Genomic DNA, 12,468 nt, shown 5'->3' on the forward strand with positions numbered 1-12,468 from the left:
GAGGCCTGGGTGGAAATGTCATACCCAATCCCCGGCCATATCTAAGACCCGCCCCACCCCACCCCTTTACCTTGACTCGCCTCAACCCCGCAGGCTCGCAGGCCCCGCGCCTCCACCTGCCCGTCCAGTCCCAGGTCCCCGCAGACCTCACAGCCAGTCGCGCCCGGAGTCCAGACCCCGTGGGCCCTCCGCGGCCACTTCCAGATGCCTCCCTCCCGCCTCCGTTCTCCCTCGGCTCTGCCTTTCACCGCCCCACTGGCCACGCCGGTCCTGTCCCATCCGGCTCGCGATCCCGGCCGCCCTCGGGCCACTCCGCAGCCAGGCCCCGCCCCGGCCCCGCCCCCGCCGCGCCCCCGCCGCGCCCCCGCCGCGCCCCAGCCGCCCAATCCCACCCCACCAGGACCCGGAGCCCAGGCGGGACTCGAGCCCGGGAGGCAGGGTGGTTGCGCGAAGGAGGTAAGTGGGCCGCGAGGCGGGCACGGCGGAGCCGAGTGAAGACCGCGGTCCGGGCCGGCGGAGTCGTGCAGGGCGACAGCCGGGAGGGCGACGCGCGCCCGGCGGGGCTGGAAGGAAGAGCCGGTCGGGATTCCCGTGACGACTCGGACTCGCCCTCCTGAGCGGAGGCGCGCGCGAGGCCGGGCCCCGGATCCCTGGCGGACCTCGGGGCGGCTGCAGAGGGGCCGAGCTGGATTGGACAGTTCCCTCCGAGAGGGATGACACCGAGGTGACTGGCCTTCTAGAGTAGGGCCCTTGGACCCCGGTCATCGATTGCCCTTTGTGTTCTTCATTTTGAACGTTTGGGTATTTTGAAAACAGCGTGAAGGGTAACACCGACTCCAGTTTGTCCATAACCGGGGTTTTTAATAAAAAAGAAAACAAAGGCTGTTAACCTGCCATATAAGTGAATCTAAAGTTTTTAGTTAAAAGAAAGAAGCAGCCCAGTCTGTTACTGTTGGAGTCCGAGCAGCTGTAGAAGAGGGAGCCCCGCACCCAGTACAGAAATCAGTCCTCCACCTCCGGACATGGGGGCTCCCCCGCTGAGACCCGAGGCAAGAATTGGGGCTGCTCGGTCCCGTCCACACCAGGCACCAATGGTGCAGGTCGGCCCTCAGAAAGTTTTATCTCACGTTGTGCTAAAACTTCACTCCTGCTAACTCACCAATCAACTATACTTCTTTCCTTTGGAGAAACTTAGAATTGCACGAACCCCATTTTCACAGAACAGCACTTCGGCAGTTTCACAGTCAGGTCCCCATAAGTGTCGTGCCACCTAAAAACAGCTAATTTTTTCCACTCTTGCTCCAATGACATGACTTTGAGGCTTGTTGTTCCCACTGTACAAACCAGCCAGTACCTGGTTCACCTCCTAGATGTCCTCTGTTGTAACTGCACCTTATAAACGTGCTGGAAGTGGACTAACAGGTAGAGCATGAACTGCAGATGACCTTTCCTTTGGCCAGACTCTTAGCACTATCCTATTTTGCGATCACCTCACAGTAAATCTTCCTTGAGCTTTCAGTTAACCTGAATATTCTGGACCTTGTCAAATTAACTAAATCTTTCCCAGCCTCTTGTCCCCTTATATAGAGTGGTTGTAATTTGATCATTTGGCTCTAAGTCCAGAGCTTCAATCTTTTCACAATTCATTTCAGCTACCTTGCTTACATTTTAGCTCCGAGTTTTGCTCCCCAGCAATTGACCAGCCTTTTCAGCTTCAAATCTGCCAGGTATACGTGCCGTATCTTCATTTTAAATCTGCTCCGATGATGATAAATAATTTAATTTTTGCCCTGGCCAGTTTGGCTCAGCATTTCAGAGAGACTCGGATTCTGTTCCCGCTAAGGGTATGTACCTCGGTTGCAGTTTGTCCCCGGCCCTGGTTGGGTTGTGCAGGTGGCAGCCACTCGATGTGTCCCTTTCACGTCGATGTTTCTCTCTCTCTCCCTCCCACTCTATCTGAACAAAAAATGGAAAAATGTCCTCAGATGAGGATAAAAAAAATAAATAAATAATAATTTAATTTTCTATTGGTCATGAGTATTTGAATATAGAGTTTAAGTTGTGTGTCATATACCATAATCAGTTTTTCTATATCACCCTGATTCACAATTGCCTGGTTTTCTTCACAGAGCGTTGTTTTAAAGGAGAAACTAGAAAAATACAGTGGAAATCTTACTTACAATAAAAGCCATATGCCTTTTGATTTTTCTCCCACTTTTCAATGACATCCACATTTCCTTATTTATTTATTTAGCTTATTGGCGAATATATATTTGGAATGTTGATTATATTAGAAAAGTGCCACCTAAAATGTGTTTATTTAAAGTGCAGAAGAAAAATACCTTCAGAGGTATTTAATCTGTAGCTGTCCGCCAGCTTCGATTTCTTTGGAGCCATTTTTCAACAACCCCTCACAATTCCTTCCACAATGAGATTACCTAGTGAGAAGAAAAGAGAGCCCAGATCTGAATATTGAGGAATGCAACCATTGAATGACAGGTTAGGGAGAGATAGGAGAAAAATGAGGGGTTGTCATACATCAAAAGCCAAGGGACCACGGTGTTTCTGGGAGGAGACACGTTGACCAGCAGTATCTAAAGCTGCAGAGAGAGCTCAAGGAAAGTGAGACTTGCAAAATGTCCAACAATAGGGAGGTCAGAGTTGACCTAAGCAAGAGCTGCCCCTGTGGAGTAAGAGGTACAAACGGCAGATTGCACAGGTTGAGGAGTATAGATTGAAGAAAGGAGACAGCTGATAAAATATCTTTTTTAAAGTTTTGCTTTTGAGATCGCCCTTCTTACCTCTGCTGTTCGACAAGTGCCTTTAGCTCAAAATAATCCTTATGCTTAGAGGCATTATTTTGGGCTGGCATATTCTGCCATTCTGCAGTTTAAATAAAATATAGTAGAAATGCTGGAGAAGATTGGGGTTCAATTTGAGATTAATAGCCATGAGTTTGTGGTGAAATCCATCCTATCCCGTGTGACTTTCTCCAGCAGGCCACAGCTTCATGGGCCACAGGAAAAACAGACACTGCGGTTGAGTTCATCCAGGGCTAGGGTTTTGCAGCCGGGTAGGGCACTGTCAAGAACATTACTGAAGTGGTGGAATCGGCATCTAAGTTGGAAAATAAAGGAAGGCAAGGGCTGACTGGGCAAAGGAGAGGCAGCATCCTAGAAATCTTAACAGTGAAGAAGAAGAATAGTTTGGATAATTAAGCAAATTGAAAGGACAAGTAGTTTATGGCCAAAGAGCAGAATGTTTCAAGTATTTGGGGATTAGGCCATATTGAGGTAATGGCAAAGTGCAGGGTATGACTGTAGGAGAGCGACTAGGGTGGAACGAAGGGGAAGAGCAGTGAACATGGAATGCCAGTTGTTGCATGGGTCCTCTCTGAAGACATTGAAATTACCTGGATGATCGCAGGTCTTGGAGTTGAGAAAAAAACTGTATGCTCAATGACAAGATCCTTAATGAGTGACAGGGAGTTATCAGCAGGTCAGGAGATGACATCAGTGAGGCAGGTGAGGAAAGTAATAGTCTAGCAGTGATAAAGTGGGCAGCCAAAAAGAGGTAGGTGGAACATATAAGAACAAAAGCCAACACTGAGGACTATAGAAGCGGTACCTTTGGGGAAAATAAGGTTTGAATTAAAGCAAGGAGGTACAGGGAACACTCTGAAAACATAAAGACATAATGGAATTGGCTGATTATGATGCAACTATTCCAAAAGAGAGTGAAAGGTTTGGGAAGGAGAAGAGAAATGCAGAGCTGGGTCATTTGCCAGGGCAGTACATTTCATTGTGGACGTAATGTACTGTCGAAGACATTGGAGAAGATGTGGGATTTAGGCCTTGGGATTTCCAGATGAAACTGGATTTTACTGGATTTACTGTCAACTCCCTTAGGAGAATAGGGACAGGCCTGATGACCAGAGGGCATGGCTCACCCAGCCTGGGGTGAAGTCTCCCAAGAGCTGCACCTCCATGTATGATCAGCCAGTGATTTACAGTACCTTCTAAGATGATCTTCAAACCAAGGATTCATTTATTCATCTGTTTTGAAATATGGGGAAACTGAGGCTCAACAAGAGTCAGTGACTTGTCTGAAGATAGAAACCTTTTTTTTTTTTTTAATATCAAGAGTAAGGATTAGAATCCCGGTATCCTGATTCCTAGTCCTGTTTTACCCCAGTTTATCTCAAGAAGCTAGAAGTGGTTACTCTCATTTGTGTACTTGCAAGAAAGCATTTTGCTTTTACTTTGCTTAATACCAAAGAAATTTGGTTGAATCTAAATAGATCTTTATTTGCTGAAAAAAAGTGTTGTCCTAAATCAAGTAACTCCATGATACTGATGAAAGATTGCTCTGTATATTTCCTGTTGTTTGGTAATTTTCCTTAAAACTATCCCTACTGCCCAACCCAGTTAATATTTTACTTCTGATCAGAACAATTAGTGACACAGAATAGGCTTGCCTTGATTTAAGAAAACCTGGTCTTTGACTTGAAAGACATAAAACATAAGGGATAATTATTTGCTTCCCAAAAGGAATCAATATTTTATAGCATGATTTATAAATAATCCATGTAAATCATCAATTTATGATGTGATTTTATGTATTCATTCAGTCATTTAATACATTAACTTATCGAATACCCAATATATGCCTGAGAATACAGAGGTGAATTTAACATACCTGCTCATGGAGTTTATGTTTTAAATTTGTGAGTGAGTGAGTGGCCAGCCACACAAACAGACGCACACAAAAAGTGCTTTGCAGAGAATTAAAATAGGCTGATGTGATACAGAATGGCTAAGAGGCTGTCATTTAAGCTGAGATTTTAATCACATGGTCAGCACTTTTTAAGTAACATCCAATATATTACTTTCTATATCTAATGCTTTCTGTAGCCTTAACATGTGGTAATTTAAAGAGATTCAGAGCTAGCTTCAGTGGTCTCTTTGGATTCTTAGAGAGTCTCTTTTTTCAAGTTTGATCAGATAGAGGAAATGCCATCCCCTGGTAGGGACGTACCATCTGAGAGAATAAACTGAGACTCATTTATAGATTTTTATTCGTCAAGAACATGATAAAATCCTTTTCAAGCAACTTCCTAAATAACCTGCTTTTAACAACTTTACTGTTAGAGATTGTGCTTTTACTCATGACTATTATCCAGACAATTCTGAATGGTTTTTAGACTGAAAAATTCTGGATTTTACAGATACTAGAAATGGAACTTTTACTTAATGCTCTTGACTAAATTACAGCCTTATTTTTTTAATTTACAATATCCTTACAGATGTCTAGTTTAAAATAACATGCATAAATTTGTATAAGAGGATATTATTAGAATGATTGTGGATATGTGAGTGTATCATAGAGAAGAAAAACTATCAAAGTTTTTTGATATAAGCTTATGGTCTGCCGACTAGCTATAACTATCTGATAGCAATGTAAGTATCATATATTCACTCCCTTATAAGTTCTTCTTTTATCCTGTAGCATGTTTTTGGCCCAGAGGAGACTCTGCTTCCTTGGCAGTAGAGCGAAATTCCTGGAGACAGTTTATTCTTCAGAAATCTTCAGACGCTCCACTTCTGCTGTAGGTATTGCTTGATTGCTTGCAGATAAATTATTGTACACATTCCGTGATGTCAAAAAAAAAGTACAATTTTTCAGATATTTTATACATATTTTATTGGAATGAGTATTTCTGGTATATAAGCTGGAGTCATCTCTTGTCGTTGTTGAGAACTGACATTCACTGAGCAACTGCTGGCCGTCTATGTGTCAGGCATGGTATTGGGCATTTATTGTGTATTCGTTACCTCATTTTATCTTTATAGAACTCTTCAAGTTATGAATTGTTACCTTCTTATCTTGCAAATGAAACAGTGGAGGCTTAGATAGGTTTAGTAACTTGCCAAAGGTTACACAGCTGATCAGTGTCATAACCAAGATACCATACTCACCCTTGTCTGGCTCTCACACTCTGAAGAGTAGGCTCTGTACACTCGAGAAAGGATAGCACAGTGACTATAAGTCTGACCCTGTGACTTCAGGATTACAGGAAATATGGCAGATTGAGGACCAGGTGACATCATGGAAAAGCAAACAAATCTTTTTGTTACCACCACGACTATCATAACCCAGGGTAAATAATTGATCCGGTTTCTTCAACAAGTCAGTGGCATGAGAAAAATGTAGAAAAGCAGTGTTTTGGAAAGACTGCTCTGGGATGAAGACAGGCTTGAGAATCACAACCACCAAAACAATGTGTTGACCTTGCTAGGAACTTGGTTTATTCCATCTAAATGTAAAAAGAGATTTTTAAAGATAATCAGAGAAATATGAATATGTATTGGGTATTAGATGATACACAGGAATTATTGTTAATTAGGTGTGATAATGGCATTGAAGTTATATAGGAAACTGTTGATATTTTTTAGAGATATATGCCAAGTATATATGGGTGAAATTACTTAAGGTCTAGGATTTGCTTTAAACTTACTCAGCAATAAAAATTAAGACAGTAGAAATTTTGCCAATGAGGCAAAATATTGATAATTATTGAATCTGTGTAACATGTTCAATCATGAAATTGTCATTTTGTAGGTCAAAATGGGTAAATATTGGCAGTTTCATATTGTTCAAGCTAATAGTAACCTCTCAACTTTTATGTAAGTTTGAAATTTTCATAAAAACCATCACCAACTTCTCCCTCTGTGTGCAAATACTATGATTTCTACTTCATAAATGTGTTAGGTTCTGTCATCTTTGTTACCAGCGTGGCTACCTTAATTTAAGCCCTCCATGCAGAGGCTGAAGCCCAGGAGGTGGGTACGATCACTCAGGGTGATCCGTTAAAGGCATGGTATTAAATCAAGACTGTGTGTGCAGAATTATGTGCGGAGCTCAGTTAGAATGTACGTGCTCAGGGACCCATCCTGACAAAAATCTCATTCTATAAGTCTGGAGTGTATTTTGAAAACATTTTCCAGGTGGTTCTAATGTACATCCCAGGTAACAACCACTAACTATGCTTTATTCATATTTGCAGATTACCTGGGATAGAATTCAACCCTTTCTGTCTTGAACAATCACATCAGAAAGATCCCTGCCTTTTGTCAGAGCCTTTGCAGTTAAAACAGTCACACAGTTAGCCCTGGCCGGTGTGGCTCAGTTGGTTGGAGCTTAGTCCCAGGCACCCAAGGGTAGTGACCCTGGTTAGGGCACATGCCCAGGTTGCAGTTTCTATGCCTAGTCTGGGCACTTGCGGGAGGCAGATCGATGTTTCTCACTCTTCTATCTCCCCCTTTCTCTCTTTCTCAAATCAATAAATTTAAGAAAATTTTAAAAAGAAAATGTACTATAAAGGTTACCTCTGAGTAAGGGAATGTAGTAATGGGCAATGGGCTGTACTTTCATTTACTTTTTTTTCCCCCAAAAAAAAACATTTATGTTGCCTCTGTGACTTTAAATAAATAACATTTTAAACCTTAAGGGAAAAATAGTGCTATAGAGCAAGAAAAGAAACAAGACAAACCCAAGACAAAAATCACTGTCTGTCCCCTATTTGGGCACCTAGACCTTAAAGGCATAGAAACTTGGGAGGTAACATTTATATTAAGCTCTGGTGCCAGAAAGCCAAAGAACAAACTAGTAGATGAGAGAGAGATGGGTGGATGGATGGATGGGAGGGAGGGAAGAAAGGAGGAGGAAGTAATTGTTCATGAGAGGTCTCATGAAGCACCAACTCCTGCTCTCTAACCGTGTCACCTTTTTTTTTTTCTTTATTGATTTTAGAGAGAGAGGAAGGGGGGGGGACATCAATTGGGTGCCTCCTGCATGTCCCCTATTGGGGATTTGGCCCACAATCTGGGCATGCGCCCTGACCGGGAATCAAACTGGCGACCTCTTAGTGCATGGGTCGACGTTCAACCACTGAGCCACACCAGCTGAGCTCGTGTCACCTTTTGTTAGGCTAGTCTTCATTTAAGGTTAGACATTCAGATTGAATTTATAGCCCATTGGTTTTCTATTCTTCTCCCATTAATAATCCATTGTCTATTTGTCTTCAAAATAGCCTTCCTAAGTGAGACCTCTCAGGGAAACTGTTCTGTGTGCACTAAGGGTGGATGCATGTAACATATCTGTTCAAACTCATAGAGAGTAGACCAGGAGTGAAACCTAATGTAAACCATGGACATGACATGTGATGAGGTGTAAATGTTGGCTGTCAGTTGTAACAAATGTACCAGTCTGATGGGGATGTTGTTGGTGGAGGAGGCTGTGTGTATGTGGGAGCAGGGAGTATATGGGAACTCTCTGTACTTTGCACTCAATTTTGCTACAAACCTCAAACTTCTCTAAATTATTATTATTATTAAAGAACTACCCCTCACCAGTTTGGCTCAGCAGTTAGAGTGTCAGCCTGCAGACCAAAGAGTCATGGGTTCGATTCCAGTCAAGGGCACGTACCCCTGCTGCAGTTCAATCCTGGTTCTAGTCAGGGTCATTCGGGGGGCAATCAGTTGATGTGTCTCTCTCACATCGATATTTCTCTCTCTCTCTCGCACTCAATCTGAAGATAAATGGGAAAATATCTTCAGGTGAGGATTTAAAAAAAGGACTTCTAAAATTTGCATGCCCACCAGAGAAGCACAACAACATTTATTTTATAGCAACTGAGACAGAAATTTTCCCTTCTTCTGTCTGTCCACAGCCCTATTTTTTTATATAAAAACATTATCTGTTCTGCACTTAGTGTATATGCCACAAACTCCTGACTCCTGTGGTATAAAGTTACTTGTCCTGCTTCTATCTAAGACAATCTTTTCCACCTGCTGAGTGGGCACTAGTTTTTGAGTACATGGTACGTACCAAGAACTTTGTTTTTCCACTTTAACTCATTTAATCATCATGACAACTGCAAGGGGTAGGCATTCATTTTCCTTTTTCATAAATGAGGAAACTGAGTTTCAGAGAAGTTAAGTAACCTGCCTACTGTCACACCGTTAATATAGTTTTGATGTTTTATTTTGAACTAAGATCGATCTGGCTTGAAAGCTCTTTGCATTAAACAACCTTGGAAATTTCAATTAGAACATAGGCATATATTCCAGGGCACAGAGCTCGGCTGGGCTCTGAGGGGCTGGGTACAGGCTTCCCCCAGATCGGCTTTAGATCTCTTCTGGGTAGAAGTGCCCAGCAGAAATTACCTGTCTCTCAGTTTCAAGTCCACGTTTCCATGAATTGTCCTAATGGGTTTAAACTGTTGGTCACATGGAAATGGAAAAGCAAATGTTTGGTAAATAATTGTTTGCTGGGCTGTCTTTAACAGTGGGATACAGAGACGACTTTGATCAAAATCTTGCTATCACACTTACTTTATATTAAACTAGAGTTATTTATAATGTCTCCCTTCCTGGAATGGATCCTCTATCTAAATTCTTTTAGGCAGCTTGGGGGAAAGTCATAGGTTTTTCCTGAGTCTTTCTTTTTCTTAAAAATAACCTGAATCAATATCCCAAAGGCATATTTGGGGGTGGTGAGCTCTGCCTGCCCTCAGCTCCAGTTCCTGGTCCTCCAGCTGTGAGTTCACCTACTCTATCAGCTGGCCAGTTTAGAGAAACCTTGTTTCCAGTAAGCTTGTTTCTCTAAAGGTATGGTTGAAAGGCAATTTTCAGAAAAAGGCAAAGTCATGACTCCTACAAATATAAAAATGAACATGTACTAAAGATTTTTATTTTATTTATGCAATGCGAGAGGACAAAGCAGAAGTTATAACCAGTTCCAAGGGAAAGTCAAAAGCACAAATTTTTATATAATAAAGGAATTGGATTGCAAATGAAGGTAAAATCAGTTTTCCACAGCCTGGCGGGAACCTGAGTTTGCGTGCCTACAAATTACCTTCAGTTTCCAAAGGTGCAAAAGATCTCAGCCCAATTCTCGCCCTACCAGAATCCGATCTGTAAGCCATTACTACCTCCACTGCATAGTTTTCCATTAAAGTACAATTTTTTTCTGCAGTATATTATCTCTCAGAGGGGATTCAATTTCCTTCACTTTCACTCACTTGTTTAGTCAACAAATATCAAAGAGCTACAACACATGGAGCACAAGTAATCATAAAATAAAGCAACTATGTATATGTTGCTTACAAGTCCCCGTTCGTTACATGTGAGTGCCTTTGAGTTCATTATGACTGGGTTTCCCCATCCCTGTCTAAGTCGACTGTCCCTGCTTTGCATTTCCACCTGAGTTTTCAGTTCTTTCACCACAGAACATTCCGTTATTTTCCTGTGCCATCTAGTGGCAGAAGAATGTGATTTGTCTGGGTTTTTTTGTTTTTGTTTTTTGAATGTGTGAAAACATCCATAATCTGCGATAGTTCTATTAGTCTGCTTGATTGAGGAGCATTCTGTCCAAAGGGAGAAAGAAGACATGACTTCACAACACCCTGGCCACTCTCTTTAATTTTTTTTTCTTTTTACTTTAATAGACTATATTTAGAGCATTATAGGTTCAGAACAAAATTGAACAGAAACAACAGAGTTCTGGTATATACCCCTGAACCCCAACATATATAGCCTCCCCCATTATCAATATCTGCCACCACACTGGTGCATATCAGTGAACCTACATTGACACATTGTTGTCACCCAATGCCGATAGTTTGTCCAAAAAGAACAAATAAATGGCCAAGAGACATATGAAGAAATGCTCAACATCACTAATCATCAGAGAGATGCAAATTAAAACACCAATGAAGTATCACCTCACACCTCTCAGAATGGCCGCCATCAACAAATCATCAAACAACAAGTGTTGGTGAGGGTGTGGAGAAAAGGGGACTCTAGTACACTGCTGGTGGGAATGCAGACTGGTGCAGCCACTATGGAAAACAGTATGGTGTTTCCTCAAAAAATTAAAAATTGAACTTCCATTTGACCCAGTGATCCCACTTCTAGGAATATACCCTAAGAAGCCTGAAACACCAATCAAAAAGAATATATGTACCGCCCTGGCTGGTTTGGCTCAGTGGTTAGAGCGTCAGCCTGCGGTCCAGAGAGACCCAGGTTCGGTTCCCGCTAAGGGCACTTACCTCGGTTGCAGTTTATCCCCGGCCCTGGATGGGTCGTGTGGCTGGCAGCCACTCGATGTGTCCCTTTCACGTCGATGTTTCTCTCTCTCTCTTCCTCCCACTCTATCTGAACAACAACAACAAAAAAGAATATATGTACCCCTGTGTTCATAGCAGCACTATTTACAATAGCTAAGATCTGGAAACAACCCAAGTGTCCATCAGTAGATGAGTGGATTAAAAACCTGTGGTACATGTACACAATGGAATACTATGCAGCTGTAAGAAAGAAAGATCTCTTATCCTTTGAGATAGCATGGAAGGACCTGGAGAGTATTATGCTAAGCGAAACAAGTCAACCAGAGAAAGACAAACATCACATGATCTCACTTATTTGTGGAATATAATGAACTAAACAAACTGCTGAACAAAATTAATCCAGAGACATAGAAGTGGGGTACAGACTGACAAGACTCGGAGGAGGGGGGGTTGGGAGGGAAAGATAAACCACATAACGTTCATATATGTATGCATGACCAATGAACATAGACAACAAAACTGGGGGTGGGGAAGGGGGGAGGGGGAGGAGGGTGTCAATGGGGGAAAAAATGAGAAATATCTGTAATAAAAAAGAAAGTATTTCCTCATATACAAATGTTGCTACTCTAACTTTTTTTTTTTTATCCTCACCAGAGGACATTTTTCCATTTTTTGTTCAGGTGGAGTGGGAGGGAGAGAGAGGAACAGAGAGAAAGAGAGAGAAACATCGATGTGAAGGGACACATCGAGTGGCTGCCACCCACACAACCGACCAGGGCCGGGGACAAACTGCAACTGAGGTACGCGCCCTTAGCGGGAACCGAACCCAGGTCTCTCCGGACCGCAGGCCGACGCTCTAACCGCTGAGCCAAACCGGCCAGGGCGCTACTCTAACTTTTATTCTTTTCTTTTCTTTTCTTTTTTTTTTAATCCTCATCTGAGGACATTTTTCCATTTTTTGTACAGATAGAGTGGGAGGGAGAGAGAGGAAGAGAGAGAGAGAGAGAAACATCGACGTGAAAGGAACACATCGAGTGGCTGCCACCCACACGACCAACCAGGGCCGGGGACAAACCGCAACCGAAGTACGTGCCCTTAGCGGGAACCGAACCCGGGTCTCTCCGGACCACAGGCCGACGCTCTAACCGCTGAGCCAAACCGGCCAGGGCTCTTTTCTTTTTTTTAAATATGTTTTTATTGATATTTTAGAGAGAGAGATAGAAACATCGATATGAAAGAGCCATTGATCGGCTGCCTCCTGCATACTCCCTACTGGGGTCAAGCCCACAACCTGGGCATATGCTTTGTCCGGGAATCAAATCAGGACTTGTTAGTCA

At 42.7% G+C, this 12,468-nt stretch overlaps 1 protein-coding gene across 1 annotated transcript in view; it reads left to right on the top strand.

Annotated features, from left to right (window-relative positions):
* Positions 1 to 437: 437 nt before the first annotated feature.
* KYAT3 (kynurenine aminotransferase 3) overlaps positions 438 to 12,468 on the top strand; it is a 52,467-nt gene continuing 40,436 nt past the window's right edge. Inside the window, exons 1-2 of the mRNA XM_036256217.1 lie at positions 438 to 456; positions 5,509 to 5,608. Of these exons, the coding sequence (XP_036112110.1) occupies positions 5,510 to 5,608 (99 nt within the window). The 5' untranslated portion in view covers positions 438 to 456; position 5,509. The remainder of the gene's footprint in view (positions 457 to 5,508; positions 5,609 to 12,468) is intronic.

The sequence above is a fragment of the Molossus molossus genome, unplaced genomic scaffold, assembly GCF_014108415.1.
Source record: "Molossus molossus isolate mMolMol1 unplaced genomic scaffold, mMolMol1.p scaffold_m16_p_12, whole genome shotgun sequence".
Taxonomy (NCBI): domain Eukaryota; kingdom Metazoa; phylum Chordata; class Mammalia; order Chiroptera; family Molossidae; genus Molossus; species Molossus molossus.